The 18,409-nt window shown below is 35.3% G+C and overlaps 1 protein-coding gene across 3 annotated transcripts in view; it reads right to left on the bottom strand.

Moving 5' to 3' along the window:
• Positions 1-11,452: 11,452 nt before the first annotated feature.
• Positions 11,453-18,409, bottom strand: part of LOC143254500 (uncharacterized) — a 42,122-nt gene continuing 35,165 nt past the window's right edge. The window contains exons 3-4 of one of the 3 annotated variants that reach the window (XM_076509674.1): positions 17,843-17,961; positions 11,453-11,920 (exon numbers count right to left, since the gene is read on the bottom strand). In XM_076509674.1, the coding sequence (XP_076365789.1) occupies positions 11,841-11,920; positions 17,843-17,961 (199 nt within the window). In that variant the 3' untranslated portion in view covers positions 11,453-11,840. The remainder of the gene's footprint in view (positions 11,921-17,842; positions 17,962-18,409) is intronic. The other 2 variants (XM_076509676.1, XM_076509675.1) reach the window with 2 other exon arrangements.

An 18,409-nucleotide genomic window follows, 5' to 3' on the forward strand; every position in this document is an offset into this window, starting at 1 on the left:
AGAACACAAAACTCTTAGTTAAATCAAATACGCCCCGCTAGCACAGCGGTATGTCTACGGATTTACAACGCTAAAATCAGGGGTTTGATTCCACTCCGGGAGCTCAGCAGATAGCCCGATGTGGCTTTGCTATAAAAAAACAAACACACAGAAATAAAATTATTATTTCAATTACCACAATTAATATTTATTTTAATTATTAAGTTTGTTACATTTGGGTTGCAGAAGGGATCGATAATACTCTGACGTCGTGATTGGTCTACAGAAATCTGTATAACCAATGGTTGTAAACATTCTAAGCAAAACAAAATTTGACTCGATTTCAATGAAAATGATTCATTTACAGTATAAGTGCATATGACGTTTTCTAAAAAAATTTGTACGTGCTGGAGAAAGATAAATATCATTTTCTGATTCGTTTGTTTGTTTTTGAATTTTGCCCAAAACTGCTCGAAGGCTATCTGCGCTAGTCGTCCCTAATCTTGCACTGTAAGACAAGAGGGAAGGCAGTTAGTCATCATCACCCACAACCAACTTTTGGGCGATTTTTTTACCAACGAATATTGGGATTGACCGTCACATTATAACGCCCCCACGGCTGGGAGGGCGAGCATGTTTAGCGCGACGGGGGCGCGAACCCGCGACCCTCGGATTACGAGTCGCACGCCTTACGCGCTAGGCCATGCCGGGCCAAGTGTGGTTGTAAAAGTTAGTGCTACGAAATTGATACTGTGTGAAATTGTATGGATTTTTCTTCCAACATCCATCGAATCCCCCCGTTACCAATACATTCTATAACAAGTCGTGTTTAACAAAATCAGTTTCTTAAACTGACGATTCACTTTACTATTACATATTTGATCGCCTACTTTAAACTGAACTTTTATTTTTGTGTGTCTGTTTGTAAAGCGTTTTCCACAACACAGACTGATTAGAGTGATTAACGTATATTGATCTCATTTTAATATTACGTTGATACGACTGATTATTAACAGATGTTTCAATACAGTGACATACTTATAATCTCCGCCACATTTTAGTTTTAAGAGTGCAACGTTTCTACTATAGACGTTTGTGTTCCGTTATACATAAGTAAAGAAGTGAATATCTTGTTCCTTGAGATATCGTTGAAAAAGACAAGTACTAAACTAATTCCTAGCATTCGTTTGAATTTACAAGGTTTTCGACCTTGATCAAAAATTTGTTTCAAAGATGTCACAAATACTGCACTACTGCACATTTTTTGTCCTTGAGTGAAACAGTCAATACATATGTAGAAAGTACCTCGATACATGTAAGTAAATACTTAAACTGATTGTTATATCGACTTTGGTTAGATAAATTTACCAAACCAGCCTTTTATTGCTTGTCAGTCCCTGAAAGGACAACTTCATTTCTCAAAAACTAATATTTTATTGTTGATTGAGGTAGGGTATATGTATAGTGTTATTAACCTGATTTAGACTTATGGGCTTACTTTAAGCTTTTACATATCGAAATAAAGACTGCACACCACCAAACTTACAGGGTGTATACGGTTAAGATTGTTTGTTTGTTTTTGAAGTTCACGCAAAACTACACGAGGGCTATCTACCATAGCCGTTGCTAGCTTAGCAGTGTAAGACTAGAGAGGAAGCAGCTAGTCATCACCAACCACCGCCAACTCTTAAGCTACTCTTTTACCAACGAATAGTGGAATTGACCGTCACATTATAACGCCCCACGGCTGAAAGGGCGAGCATGTTTGGCGTGACGGTGATGCGAACCCGCAACCCTCAGAGTACGAGTCGCACGCCTTAACACGCTTGGCCATGCCGGGCCTTCGAGATAAGGTGTCCCTAAAACATTTCATATTATGCGCTATATCTGTATAATTAGGAAATTGAACTATATAGATATGTATACATACGTATATATTCATATGAATGAAATTCAAGATTGTAAAAAGGCTTAGGCATTTTAAACAAACAGGTCGAAGCTGTAAAGACGTTGGCTAAGGCTATTTATAATGAAGTAAGGTAAAAATACTCATGACTGCAAATGAGCATTTTAAGGCCCCTGAGAAATATTATTTATATTTAAGGAGTTCGGTCCAGTAAACGTCAGAACCCTAAAACGTTGGGTAATGTTAATTATAAGCGCCGATAAAAACTCTGAGAGGAGTTAACATAACTGATGAAAACAGGTCAGAACTATAAAGAAGATATGTTAACTTATTTATGAGTGCTTGTCAAAACTCGAAGAACATTTGATTAGGTCAGTCACGACCGCAGATCAGAGCTGTAGGAAGATTAGATTAGTCTATTAATGAATATAGATCATTTTTGTAGGGAAATAAAGCGTGATTAATTTGTGGTTTGAAACCTAAAATGGTTTGGATAGATTAGTTTAAACTATATCAAAGAGTGCATGTAAATTTCAGATATTATGATTCAGACATGTAAACGCCCACGTGACTTGTTCATTGTTGAAACACGTAAACTCTTGCTGCCAAATTATCTCAAAAGTTGAAATACGAGGGTCGCGGGTTTGAATCCCCTGTTTTCCAAAAAGAGGTCGATCATTCAGCCGTGGTGGCGTTATAATGTGACGGTCATTTCCACTATTAGTTGGTAAGAGATTACCTAAGAGTTGGCGTGGGGTGACAGTGACTAGCTGCATTCCCTCTAGTCCTTCAATGTCAAATTAAGGACGGCTAGCGCAGATAGCCCTCACATAGCTTTGGGCGAAATTCAAACAAAATCAAACTCTCGAAAGTTCCCTCCATACATGAAGAAGAAGACACCAGTTTTTCAAGTAAAGGCAATTTTCATCGTCAAAACATGATTTGCACGGTCATGCGTGAATTTTAATGGTATTTAATGAAGAAAAAAGAACGTTCCATTTATTCCTCACAGAAACATGTCCAAAAAATTTCAGAGTAGTTTTAAAACCTAAAACAAGTATGTTTGAAAATTGTATGAATTATTAAAGAAATTCAGGTTTTAAGTAGCCTATTTAAGAAGGATCTGACAATATGAATAATTAAAGCTTTCTTGGATATATAATACGACTGTTTTTGCTCATTCGTTTATTGTTTATCACCGAAAACAAGTAACTGAAATTATTTCAAAAACAATGACAATACTAATATAACTGGAAATATTGTGGAACAGATCACTAAAAGTAAAATAAGTTAAACAGTTTTATAATCATTTAAACTTTGGGACAAAGACCTGACTGTCCCATGATTTCTGCTTGGAAATGTGATCACCCAAATAACGCAATGTCAAATGACAGAAATGTATTGTTTCTTTTTACTCTAGTACCATACATCTGCTAGATATATGATGACAATAAAGACATGCTGAAATTCCAATTTCAGACAGTGGTTCTAATCTTTTTATTTTTTTAGAGATTAAACCAAGGATTAAATGACGTGCAGTAAAAATCCTATTAGAAACATGTAAAAAAAACAAAAAAAAACTGAAGAGGGATTTGTGATGTAAAATTATATAATGTTAAAGTAAGACGTTAAAATAATTCGTAAGTGTTTACCTATTAACCACTGAAACTCTTGCAAGAGTCTGACATAAGATAATGTATCATAACGACAAGTGATAAATTACCAATTTACCCAATAGGGGGTGTTGTACCTGCTACTGTTGTTACTTTACAATGCACAGCAGGTGTATTCAATTTAAACAGTATGAACTCGTAGCTTAAATATTTTTTATGTTAATTTGCAATTTTAATTTTGCAGTCTAGGTAATGAGAAACACTGATGTAAAGTCACTTAGCGTGAAATACCTTCACTCAGTGTAATCGCCCATGTAAAACAAGTTCAATTTATTGGTTTGGTTTGTTTTGAATTTTGTGCAAAACTACTCGAGGGCTATCTGCGCTAGCCATCCCTAATTTAGCAGTACAAAACTAGAGGGAAGGCAGCTAGTCATCACCACCCACCGTCAACTCTTGGGCTACTCTTTTACCAAAGAATAGTGGGATTGAACGTAACATTATAACGCCCCCACGGCTGAAAGGGCGAGCATGTTTGATATGATGGGGATAACGAGTCAAGTGCCTTAACCACCTGGCCATGCCGGGCCAATTCAACTTATAATGGCATTATTTATATTGAGTAAGTTGTGAAAATTGTAAGGTTATCTTATCGAAAATAATTTATATAATCCCCAGAAGTTTTAATGATTAAACTTTCTTGTCCTAAACAGAAGCACGTGACGTATAAGAGATGTAACATTTTATTAACCTTCTAAATTGCTGCCGCCCGCTAGTACAGCGGTATGTCTCCGGATTTACAACACTAAAATCAGGGGTTTGATTCCCTTCGGTGGGCTGAGCAAATAGCCCGATGTGGCTTTGCTGTAAGAAAAACACACAAAACACATACACACCAAATTGCTAGAACAATACAAAATGTCAACACGATGACCTTCAGACAGTGACGTGAGGATGGGGATATGTGGGTGAGAAACATTTGCACTTTTTTTTTTCTAGCCATAACACCGTATCGCCACCATTTCTAAAGAATCTAACCTTACACAGTTATGCAATAGGTTTCGATGCTTCTTTATTTAGCACTACACTCCTGCATAAAAGTTCCAGAAATTACGTAAAACTTTTACAAACTTTCACAAGGATTAAAAAAGAAAAATAACAACAATTGATTTTACAATAAATAAACTTCTGTTTCATCCATTTAGTGAATAAAAGACAATTTGGGCCCGGCATGGCCAAGTGTGTTAAGGCGTTGGACTCGTAATTCGAGAGTCGCGAGTTCGAATCCCGGTCGCACCAACCATGATCGCCCTTTCAGCCGTGGGGGCGTTATAATGTGTCGGTCAATCCCACTATTCGTTGGTAAAAGAGTAGCCCAAGAGTTGACGGTGTATGGTGATGACTAGCTGCCTTCCCTGTAGTCTTACACTGCTAAATTAGGGACGGCTAGCACAGAAAACTTTCGTGCAGCTTTGTGCGAAATTCAAAACAAACAAATAAATCAATGTGTTTGTGTTTTTCTTATAGCAAAGCCACATCGGGCTATCTGCTCAGCCCACCGAGGGTAATCGAACCCCTGATTTTAGCGTTGTAAATCCGGAGACATACCGTTGTACTAGCGTGGGGCAAATAAATCAAATATAATTTATTTGCTCTTTATTTTACTGTTGGAACTTAATAGGCAGTTGTCACAGAAAAGATTTTGTTTGTTTTAAATAACTTGTCCCCCTGGTGGCACAGCGGTATGTCTGCAGACTCACTCCATTAAACACTGGGTTTCGATACTCATGGTGTTCAAAATACAGGTAGCCAACTGTGTAGCTTTGTACTTTATTCCAAGTAACCAATCCATCACATAACTCAGAAATTGCTTATGAAATTCGTAAGATAAATATTTCTCCAAATCCCCATCACACCAAACATGATCGCCCTTTCAGCCATGGGGGAGTTATATGTAGTGTTCAATCCCACTATTCGTTGGTAAAAGAGTCACCCAAGAGTTAGGGACGGGTAGCGCAGATAGCCCTCGTGTAGCTTTGCGCGTAATTCAAAACAAACAAACAACATTTTTCAGTTGCAAAAGATTGTAGAGAATAATTATTATTCCATTTTCTTAGCGCATCTGTAATAGAAAAAAAAAAAATATCACCTACGTAAGTTTATAAGTAGAAAAACCAAGAAAGGGCAGTATAAATATATTTCAAGTAAAAAAAAAAAAACAGGAAAAGACGGTGTATCAATATTTGTTTTAATGGTGTATTGAACTGTAAATTAAAAATACTTTGGAATCATATGTAGTTCGAACAAAGAAACCTGGAAAATTCAAGTGGGAAACTACTTCATGAACAATCGGTATCTTTAAAATATAATATAATGTACTTATCGATGTTTTTTATTATAGGTGTAATTATTACGTATTACTGATTTATTTTTCCAAGTTCTTTTACACCTGCAATTTTCTTTTATGTACTTGTAACAGATAACTTCTAAGCTTTGCCTCAACAGTCGCGTGCATCACGTCATAAATTTTAACACTCACATTGTGAAAGATTACTTCTTCTTGACAAAATACCGTATAATATTAGTCATTGGTAACTATTCTATTAAGTTAACACATCTCATAAAAGTATAATTAAGATATAAAACAAATATGGAAGTTAACTTTGAGTTCCTTTTTCAACGAAGCAAAAAGATATAAAAAAAGCAGGAAAGCGTAACAGAGACTTTCAGTAAGAAAACTTTGAAACAGCCTAGATCACAGCACGACGTTTTAAATATGACACAGCGAACAGTTCTCTGGAATATTTTAACAATCCTTTGGTTTGTTTGGATGGAGATTCCAAATAATTTTTGAAATATTTTGTTATAATAACTCTGTAACTCTCGTTTGGAAGATAAGAATTCTGGCTTTCGATACAACGATGAACTGAAGAGTGAAAACACGTTGACAGTGAATTCTGCAGGTTTCTTAGTACAGCTAACTGAATTTACCATAAATATTTATTAAAAACTCTTTATTAAATGTTAAAACTTTTTTAACATCTATGAAAATGTTTGTGTAGTTAATACTTTTATGGCTTATTTGAATGTTTCCCTTTGTTTGCTTGTAGGCCCGGCATGGCCTAGCGCGTAAGGCGTGCGACTCATAATCCGAGGGTCGCGGGTTCTCGCCCGCGTCGCGCTAAACATGCTCGCCCTCCCAGCCGTGGGGGTGTATAATGTGACGGTCAATCCCACTATTCGTTGGTAAAAGAGTAGCCCAAGAGTTGGTGGTGAGTGGCGATGACTAGCTGCCTTCCCTCTAGTCTTACACTGCTAAATAAGGGACGGCTAGCACAGATAGCCCTCGAGTAGCTTTGTGCGAAATTTCCAAACAAACAAAATCTTCTTTACGTATTATATTACTACTCATTTAACAGAAGTCGTTTGCTTTGTTTGTTTTTATTTCGCGCTAGTCGTTCATAATTTAAGAAGGTCAGTACAGAAAAAAACAAAATATCTATTTCAAATCTATAAAGCACAACAAAACAGTATTCCAGACTGAAACATGTTCCACAGTTATCAAGGAAAAATTCATTTTGCTATCATTTATTTGCACAACACTTCGAGACGAAATGCTCAACTGACGAATTTCCTGTTATATTTTTTTCTGTTGTGTTTCTTTGTTTTGAACTTCGCGCAAAGCTGCACGAGAGTTATCTGCGCTAGCCGTCCGTAATTTAGCAGTGTAAGACTAGAGGGAAGGCAGCTAGACATCACTACCCACCGCTAACTCTGAGGCTACTCTTTTACCAACGAATATTGGGATTGACCGTCACATTATAACGCCCCCATGGCTAAAAGGGCGAGCATGTTTCAAGCGCCTCAAGCACCTGGCCATGCCGGGACTTGTTATGGTTTTAAAATAATATTTAGATATTTAAGCAGCAAAACACTTATTTCTGCAGACATATCTTATACCACAATACAAAACTTGATCATATGTGTATACATATATATATATATATATATATATATTACCAAACAAAAATTTGAATTGTAATTCTCTGTTCATTTTCTTTATGTCTCAACTGGGTTATTTATTACAAAAACAATATTCATCTCTTGTTAGAACACAAAGAATGTAAGTGACACGGTTCTGGCAGTAAACGAACTCTCAAAAAATGGCCCATTTCACACATTTCTGAACTTAGAAGAAAAACATACCTGTACCTAATAATCCTAAATCTAACAAAAAAAACACTATTCGGTATAAAAACAAAAGACGCAATTGACTCGTAATCTGAATGTCGCGAATTCGCATTCCCGTCACACCAAACATGCTCGCCCTTTCAGCCGTGAGAGTGTTATATGTGATGGTCAATCCCACTATTCGTTGGTAAAAGAGTAGACTAAGAGTTAGCGGTGGGTAGTGATGACTAGCTGCCTTCCCTCTAGTCTTGCACTGCTAAAGTAGGGAGGGCTAGCGCAGATAGCCCTCGTGTAGCTATGCGCGAAATTCAAAATAAACCAAATCAAAAACAAGAGAAGTCGGGTCAAAGCAAAATTCCACAAATATGACCTTGGAAGCGAATGTGTCAACAGAATGGCTAGTGTTGCGAAGGAGATAGAAAGGAACCTAGGATAGACACCGAAGGTAAGTTCTAGAAAAAGAACGTCTGTGTTCATCTTGTAATTACCATCTCTGGCCTGTCCACACTTATAATTACTGGACATCCGGATAATTATCTAAATCCAGAATAGTTTCCCTCGAATATGCTGTGAAACATAAATGAAAGCGTTGACTCTACTGCCTCTAAAAAACATGAAAAAAAGCATAGTCAGAACGCTTCAACTCCAACAGAACATAGTCCTAAGCATAGTCCTAGGCTACCTATCTACACTTCAATTAACTACATGCATCGCCTTATAACACTAGCTTATAATTAGTATAAGACCGCAGAAACACGTAATTCCTTAACTGCTAAATTACACACCATGACAAGAGCCTCACGCAAAACAAAATATTCCCACAGAGCATAAACTTGACCTCCAAAACATCGTAAGTAAATAATGTATTTATTTATTTTTATTATTTATTTTTACTCTCTATTATTGACGTTTTCTAAATTTCAGGTCCGGGCACAGGACAGGTAGAATATTCGGCGCATGTCTTGTTTTCTCTGGATACTTCCGTTTCTCCCCACAACAAATTTTGAGGCGCTTGGATTTTTAGATCCCAGCCGCTCCGTGGTCCTGAGCGCGGGACGTTTGAGTGGTAGTGCGTCGACTTGCCACTTTCCGTACTTCAATCACCGGCCTTCACTGCTCTCTCTCTCTCCGCCATCTTGAACCGACTGGATTCCCACGTTCGCTCTTCTCTGAAACTACTTTCAATACTTCAATCGTCAGTATCAATTGAGTTAAACAAAAACAAGCCTGACCGAAAATTTAATCCAAATTCTCAATGTTTACATCAAAATTCTATCGCGAGAGGGCCGAAGGGGAGTATCAATACCCCTGAATACCCCAATTGGGAGGTTAATATTCCTGTAAAACTAAACACCTGTCACGGAATTTTTGGTTTTGGTTTTGTTTTCTCAAAAAAAAAGGAACTGATTTTTATTTTTTATTTTAGAAAATCGTAAACAGTTAAATTGCTTTTTTGAATGTAACTCTTACCCGATGACAGTTCGATACCATGGTGGACGAAACGCTATAATTATTAAAATCAGAACTTGCCTAATGTAAAAGTTGCTGTTAGTTTGTTTTTAATTAAACCTTGATTTTTGTTTCTCTAACTTTCATTTCTCGACATTCTTAAAACTAAGATAATAAAGAGAGACGACAGCAGTTTGGAGAACAAACTTATGTAAAAATCATGTCTTTTGCAAAATAGCTGTTTACTTTTTAATATATTAAACAAACTCTGTACCTCATGATATTTAACGCGTTAAAACTCTTCGTTTCAACTTATTTTCTAATAAGCTGGTCCCCGGTAGATCAGTAATAGGTCTGAGAGCTTATAACGCTAAAAATTCGGTTTTGATACCTGTGGTGGGAATGCACAAATAGCCCATTGTGTAGCTGTGTGCTTTATTACTAACAAACCAATGAGTTGATAGCTTTTACCCTCTATCTTCTAGTAGTTGGATAGTTTAAACCCTCAATAAAAGTTTATCTTGTTATATTCTTGTTGTCTTTAAAATTAATCGATTCAAAACTACGATTATTCGACTTTACTTAGTTGCGTGTACCTGCAATCTTATTATCATGGAATAATTTGTTTCGAATTTGGCGCAAAGCTACATGAGGGCTATCTGCGCTAACCGTCCTTAATTTAGCAGTGTAAGGCTAGAGGGAAGGTAGCTAGTCATCACCACCCACCGCCAACCCTTGGACTTCTCTTTTACCAATGAATAATGGGATTTATCGTCACATTATGATGCCTCCATGGCTGAAAAAGTGAGCGTGTTTGGTGTGACGGGGATTCGAACCCGCGATCCTCAGATTAGAAGTCGTGTGCTTTAACCACCAGATTTTAATTGAATAATCCCAAAATTGTGTTTACGGATAAAATTTAGAGCTATTATTTAATGATACCTCTTCTCAGATGTTAAATCAAATAATTGAGAAACTAATACTTTAATATCTCTTCAAAAATGTTACTTCGTGTTACAAATCTATATAATTTCTATATTATCATATTGTTAATACAAATTACTGTCACTTTTAAAAACAAATACGTTATTTAATAGTGTTATACAAATTATGTTAGTTATATTCTAATTTCCTGTAAAAATATTTATTTAAAAGGAAACATACAAACATACTATGATCTTCTAGATCTAATAAAAAAATCAGATATTAGAAGTACAAATTTATATTGAAACTGGGGAAAAATATAAAAGATTAACATTTAGCTTCGCGTTCTTATAGATCAGTCAACTCGTAATCCAAAGGTTGCGGGTTCGAATCCCCGTCGTGCCAAACATGCTCGCCCTTTCATCTGTGGGGGCGCTATAATGTGACGATCAATCCCGCTATTCGTTAGTGAAAGAATAGTCCAAGAGTTGGTGGTGAGTGGTGATGACTAGCTGCCTTCCCTCTAATCTTACACTGATACATTAGGGACGGCTAGTGCAGATGGCCCTCGAGTAGCTTTTCGCGAAATTCTAAACAAACAAACAAACAAGTACACAACATGTATAATAATCTGCACAATGGACTATTTCTATTATACCAACCGCGGGTATCGGAACCCGATTTTCACCACTAGATGCTCTCAAGTTTACCGTTGAGCCACAAGAGATCCGGCTAACTAAAAGTGGTCTCTTGGTTTGCTTCACCTTGATCAAAAACTACCGTTAAGAGAGTATGAACCAGAACTATAAACAAATACATGTTTTTTAATCACTATTGTTAACTGTTTAATTTTTGAAACAGTAATATTATTACATATTTTACTTTGAAAATATTAATAGACTATTATTTTGCTTTACAAAATAAAGAAATTTTGAGTAATGTCTACGTTCATGTTTGCTTACGACTATTGCTTCAATTACAACTGAAAGGAGAGAATTGCATTGCTAATATTTATTTCGTCAGCTTTTCTATAATCTTTAACAATAGCATCATTATTTTCATTGCTACAGTATTAATTATTAAAAAATCTAGTAAATTAATTGCTAAATAAAATATGAAAAAAAAACATCGAATGAAACTCGTGCGACATTTAAGTGGATGTTGAGATAATTTTAATGTAAATTTTTATCAAAATTACTTCTTAAGAACATTTTGTAAAATTGCTAGTTATTTTTGAATGTTTTAATAGCGCCATCGACGTCCAAGCGAAAAATGAATGAATATTGTATTTCATTTATCAACAGGAAACAAACATGGCTACATTCTCTTGGAGTTGTACAATCAATGTACTTTTATTTAAAATTTAATTCTGGCCTTAAGCAGATGACAACTTAAACAAATTTCCAAAGCCACATTTCATATGATAAAGTTATACACAGTTACATATACAAAAATAAAACAATGATATTTAAAACATGCCATCAAACCGTTACTTTATTGAAAATCATTTTATTTAAAACTTTAAACTGACATGGAACATTTTAAAATGAAAACGTTTTTCAAAGCTGTATATATAAAAGGAATCTAGCAGATTAAATAAAAAGATTACAGCTCTCTGTCAGTTATAACCTTTCCCTATATATGCACGTTAAAAGTTTACTCCATAAAGCAACAGGAAATTAATGGAAATAAAACGCTCGACAATCTTATGTTTACTTAGTTTCTCAATAAGTTTCGCACGTTATGTAGGTACACTTGTTAAAAACATTTTCTAACTTTCAAACGTTGCTGCTACTTAAGTTGTCATTCCTTATGTTCCAAGCAGTTCCATGGATTTCCATTTCGCATTTCTGTGGGTCTACAAAAGTTATATAAAACAAAAGAACGTCTTTCAGTTAAACAATATTGAAACAAGAAAATATGAAGCATATTTAAACAAAATGTAAGTTTCGCGTGTAGTGTCTGGTTAAGCCTTATTAATGAAACTTTAGTCAATGGATTGTATGTTCATAACAAAATACATACTTGTAATGATGTGTGCCAGTTAATAATGTTTAAATGCTTATATCCCAAAATACTTACTCTCGTCAACTTTTTATTCCCAAATACGAATATTCCAGCAAGTTATGTTACAATTTTTACTTATCGCAGCTTATCAGATACTAGATTTTATAGATAGAACTTATAAAGTCACTCGCAGTTGTCATAATCGGGGATTTTTATTGGGAAAATTAAACGCAGAAAGTTCAGTATTATTTTTGCTAAAACCGTGGGTTTAAACGTTTCACAGAATATTACATCACTTAAAAGCGTTCATGTCTACACTTGATTTCTTGAATACCTTTAAACTAAAACACCTGTTTCACTTTTCATTTCTTCTTATTGATTCCTTAAATAATATGGTAAATTGGAAAACATATTTACTGTGTTGATCACCATTGATTTTACCTTCTATTGAATTAAGCCCTGATTTTGAATAGTTAATACTTGCTGTACAGTTGGCTGGAAAATACTGTATTACGTTTGTTACGTATTATAATTCACTTCAGACGAGTCTCTGATTTATTATGTTACGTGCTATGTAGAGGAGCGAACAACCTTTCGACCTTCTTCGGTCATCGTCATAAGGACGAAACGTTGTTCGCGCGTCTACATAGTGTTTTCTCTTTCCATACCAAACATTTTTACACATATAATTTTATCTACAAGTGGGTTTTCTCGTCATCACGGAAAAACAACAACAATATTAATTTTTAAAAAAAAACCATTAAATTAATTATTGCGTATTTGTGTAGAAAAGGTATTAAAAAATAACATGTGCATTAATTGGAAAAGTTCTATAGAAACTCAACTTTTCCCATAACAAAAAAATCTTGTATTAGAGAGTTAATAAGCGCTTACTTTCTAGGTCGAGTGAATAAACGACTTAACTGATCATTTATTGTTGTTGTAACACTGTTTCTAGGAGGCGCAGCTGTCGCAGGATAACAGAAGATTTGACCAGTACAAAGACGTGATTAACTGTTTCCACGAGCTACGACATCGTATGATATTTGTTCTAGAGTCGCGATAGTGGTAAACTTTGATAACAAATTATCACTACAAGGACGATGTGTATTGAAGCTGACATTTGAAACCTGCGACAGATGCTGAATGCTAGTGTTTTTGTGTTGTGTAGACAAAATATATTTTGTCTTTGTGGGTACTTGTAGTTGATTGGAATATTCAATATAACTAGTTTTATTACATTTTAGTGTTAGTTTTAGTATTATACTTTCATCAGGAGGAAATTCTGCATTGTTAGCTTAGCATATGTAATTAGGACTAACGGCCGAAAATATTGTTAACAACGAGGGTACACTGTCGATGAAGCGTAATGAAAGCATACTTAAACAACTATACTGGTAGCCATATTAATTTTATTGTAGTTTTTAGTACATAATTTACTTCAGTGGTTCTCAACATTTTTATGCTCCGCACCCCTAAACAATTTTGATACGTTCTCGCACCCCTCACAGTAATTATTTATTTAAGAATAAAGTTGAAGGTGGCCAAAATAAATGTTATGTCACACCCCTGGTTTGGAACCACTGCCTTACTTTATTCGAAAGCTATTATTATATCTGCAAAATGCTCATTTATAAAGATACGCTAGTGAATAGTTTTAAGTTGTTTATATCCAAAATTCTTTGTATGGTAGATTGTAACGAAATGCACATATATAAGTTGATAGCATTAGCTTTTCATGGTATAGTAAAACCGAACGTTGTTTCTAAAAGTTGTGTTTGTTGTAGTCAAAGTAAAAGCCTCCTATAATTAGCAGTACAAAAGCTGTAACATTTGTTTTATTAAAATTTTTCCACTGGTATGTGGAAGTGACTTAACTTGTCTGGCACATCAACAGTTACCAGTGTTTTTTGTTATTCTTGTTTCATTCTATTAGTGTTATTTTTTATATTATTTTAGGTATTTACGTCATAATTATAGTTCAAATTATGTAAATAAATGTAATACAAATCATGGCGAACAAAAGAGATGAGGTAAAATATGGGATAAAATTATATAATAATACAAGTAGTATGAACCCAAATAGCACTTTGAGCATACCCTATAGTCATATATCACTATTAAACTGATTCCTAAACAAACCTGTTAGTGGCACTATATTTTGTACTATATTCATATCTGGATGTGGACAAAAAATTAAATATCAGCTATATCTATCACAGATACCCAACCGTATTATTCAGCTTTTCAGTTAAAGTGCTGAAGGAATCATTGTATTGTGAATACTAAACTGTTTTTTTTCAGAAGCCAAAATTATCTCTAATATTCTGGTATAGATGAAACAGCCCCCAACGACACAGCGGCATGTCAGCGAACTTACAATGCTAAAAACCGGTTTTCGATACCCGTGGTGGTCGGAGCACAAGTAGCTCATTGTGTAGCTTTGTGCGTGATTCAAAACAAAAACAGTAATAAATAAAATACCTACGTCCACTTCATTTATTATTACCATGTATTTTAAACAGCGATAAACAGCCTAAGATCAATACTTAAGTACATGTTACGAATATTGATTCTTAGTACAAGTACTTGTAGATTGTTTGTTTGTATTGTTTGTAAGTCTGTAATACTTTTGTATGTATATAAATTATTTGTAATATCCATTATTAGAAGTTGTATTGTTTTTTATGTTTGTACGTTAAAAACATTTGTGTTAAAAAAGGAAAGTGCGCGTGTATCAATCTATTTTTGCCAAATACCATAAGTGTAATACATATCAACATTTAATTAATTTTTAAATTAAAATTCACGGCTGTTTGAAATCATATGTAATGTACGTAGATTAATACACTGGAGACTCGTCTAAGATACGTCATAATATTTGACAATCGACATTCAATTAACTTTCAAATTCAGATTAAAATTTCCCGGTATTTAAAATCGTAGTACATAACGTGCGTAACATACCAAGTCGAAATTCAAAAACAAACAAACAAGCTTTTTGCTCAATAACAAAAAACAAAAGAAAACAGCAAGTGAACTATTTCAAAAACATCTGGAACAAGGATCGCTGTTTAACATATATGTTAATAAGCAAAGATAGATGAATGACACAGTTACACTAATACTCCCTGCAGGTAAAGGCTAGGGAGCAATCTTGACGACAGGTATAGGCAAAGGAGCATTCTTGACGACAGGTATAGGCAAGGGAGCACTCTTGACTACAGGTATAGGCTAGGGAGCACTCTTGACAACAGGTATAGGCTGGGGAGCACTCTTGACAACAGGTATAGGCTGGGGAGCACTCTTGACTACAGGTATAGGCTAGGGAGCACTCTTGACTACAGGTATAGGCTAGGGAGCACTCTTGACAACAGGTATAGGCTGGGGAGCACTCTTGACAACAGGTATAGGCTAAGGAGCACTCTTGACTACAGGTATAGGCTAGGGAGCACTCTTGACTACAGGTATAGGCTAGGGAGCACTCTTGACAACAGGTATAGGCTGGGGAGCACTCTTGACGACAGGTATAGGCTAGAGAGCACTCTTGAGTACAGGTATAGGCTAGGGAGCACTCTTGACTACAGGTATAGGCTAGGGAGCACTCTTGACTACAGGTATAGGCTAGGGAGCACTCTTGACAACAGGTATAGGCTAGAGAGCACTCTTGACTACAGGTATAGGCTAGGGAGCACTCTTGACAACAGGTATAGGCTAGAGAGCACTCTTGACTACAGGTATAGGCTAGGGAGCACTCTTGACGACCGTATGGAAGTAACTAAATCTTTCTATTTAATCATAGTTTTCCACGTACATTCTACAAATGCTAACGATACTCATTTTGCTTTTGTTCTTAATACTACAACGACTCTGCCATTTGGAGTAGTTCGAAGTTACTTATTCCAGAGGTTCTAGACCAGGAAGAAGGTAAATAGTAAACATCCCTTACTGCCAACTCTTGGAATATTGAGCTTCTTTGTTTGTTTTGGAATTATGCACAAACCTACACAATGGGCTATCTGTGGTCTGCCCACCACATGTATAGAAACCCGATTTCTAGCGAAATGCTGTGCCACTGGTGGGCGAACTCTTGGGTTACCCATGTCAGACAGAATATTAGGATACAGAAATTTCTGCATTTAAAATAAATGTGTTATTAAGTGTATTTATCTGATTAAAGTTGTCACAATTTAATATTTTTATTAGCTTCATCAATGTTCAGAAAACAGACAACTTGCATCTAAAGTAATGAAAGGTCCTATAAGAAAGAACTAAAAGACCTTCAAGTTTTCTCGCATAGTAAGGATATTCTTATGCCGCACAACTGAGTATTACAGTGGAGCACCGTTAAGCCGCGGTATTTGGGGGGTCAACCTGCTTAACCGCGGCTTAAACCTTTGTGATTGAAAAGCCGAAGTCGCCAACAGCTCCGCCGAGAAGCCTCATCCGGGCCATTGCGTGATCATTATAATATTAATGTATAGACTATTCAGATACAATTGACAAGTGCCGTTTTAACATAAACGACCAATGCATTGCGATGGTTCGCTTTTCCTGTAAAATGTCGTCTTCCCGTGTTACATGCGAGCCGCCTTGTCAATATGATATGCTCACTATTAATTCAGAAACTGAAGTGATTTCTATTGGGTTTGTGGCCAATATTTATAAAATTCCATAAAAATATCGGATTATCGAATTAAAAATAATACTTTAATTATTAATCACTTTTTTTCACGGATTTACCGCGGATTAACTTTAATGTATGGAGAGGTGTGATTCGGTAACAATGGCGGCCTCCATAAAGCTGACATAGAGAGCAGATAAGGTAGATTAACGGTCCATTTCTATTGTAATATATTTTATTTATTTCCCAAATTAAAGCAAATCATTTTTAAATATTCCCTTGAAGTTATAAAGACAAGGAGAGCGTGAGAAACTTTAAAAAGCTAGGTAGTAGATTTAATGCATCAAAAATTTTGGGACAAGACTTGCTACAGCGGCTTAAGAGATTCGGTTTACTGGTCCGCGGCTTAATGGCGCTCCACTGTATTTTGTAAATTTGAATTTTAAAGTTTTGGTCAAAGTTTTTACCAATAGCTCTTAAGCCTCTTAATTCGGTTTCCTGGAGGTCTATAGGGAGGTGTTTTGGTTTTGGTTTCGTTTTTTGAAATTCTCAGCTACTTAATGAACAATATGTGAAGTTTTTACAATATACTCTTTTCAACACAAACATAGAAAGAAAAATACAAAGCTGAGATTTTAGAAAACGCTGAAATGAACTGAGTTTGGGAAAAGGCAGCAAACAAAGGAAATCAAAATATGAATCAAATAATATTGGAGAATTCAGAGTTTTAAAGAAACGAATCTGAGAAGTTAAATTAAACCAAATTATTTAAAAAATAGTTGAATTTTATTAAGTTCGAGAAATTGTGACACACAAATCAATTAAGTAATTGGAATATTTGGGCTAGGTAGATAAGTGAGTAGTTAAGTTAATGGAGACCCTTAACTGGTACATTCAGGCCCCTGCAAATCGTGAGACCTTAGAGACCCTCAGAGGAGTGTGGATATTTTGCGCATGTTTTAAATATAAAAATAAATTTGACTTAGATTTTCTGGAACAAAGTTGACAATGAAATCTCACACCAAAATTTTGGCGTTTTAAGCCTGTTAACATACCGCTGTCCCATCGCGAGGCAAAGTAATTATAATAATGGGATGTATGAATCCTGCATTATTATTTATTTTTAATACTGTGTATATATTTTCCTACCTGTGTTAAAAGATATGGAATCCAGGCCTTGCAATTTTCCAGTAAACAAGTACGTGGCCCACCAGCTTGCTCTTGTATTAATTTTGAACAATCCTTCAACTGCTACGGGTAAGTCAACGCTAAAACAAAAACCAAACAAATATTTTTTTAGTCCTAATTGTGCACTCATTTAAGAAACAAAACCAAGAGTGAAAGGCTTTCGACATGGTTGTTTAAACAGTTTATATTTTACACAAGAAACAAACTACGATTACAAATTACATTCAAAGTGTTTAACACTAATGTACTACGATTACAAATTACATTCAAAGTGTTTTACACTAAGATAGTACTCCGTGTTCTCTTAAAATAAAGAATAAAAACTTGTATTTCTTTCATTGCTTCGTTAATAAATGCTATCAGTAATGACTGCTTGGTACGTTTTAATGTTCCTGTAACATCTATAGGTTTGTGAAAGTGTCAAAATGAAGCGGTTTTGAGATATATCTTGCTTAATAGTTTCTACCTTTTCCTGCCTTGTGTTTCAAGATCTCCATATGTGGAACGCATGGAGTCTATTCTCTGTTA

The sequence above is a fragment of the Tachypleus tridentatus genome, chromosome 6, assembly GCF_004210375.1.
Source record: "Tachypleus tridentatus isolate NWPU-2018 chromosome 6, ASM421037v1, whole genome shotgun sequence".
In the NCBI taxonomy this organism is placed as follows: domain Eukaryota; kingdom Metazoa; phylum Arthropoda; class Merostomata; order Xiphosura; family Limulidae; genus Tachypleus; species Tachypleus tridentatus.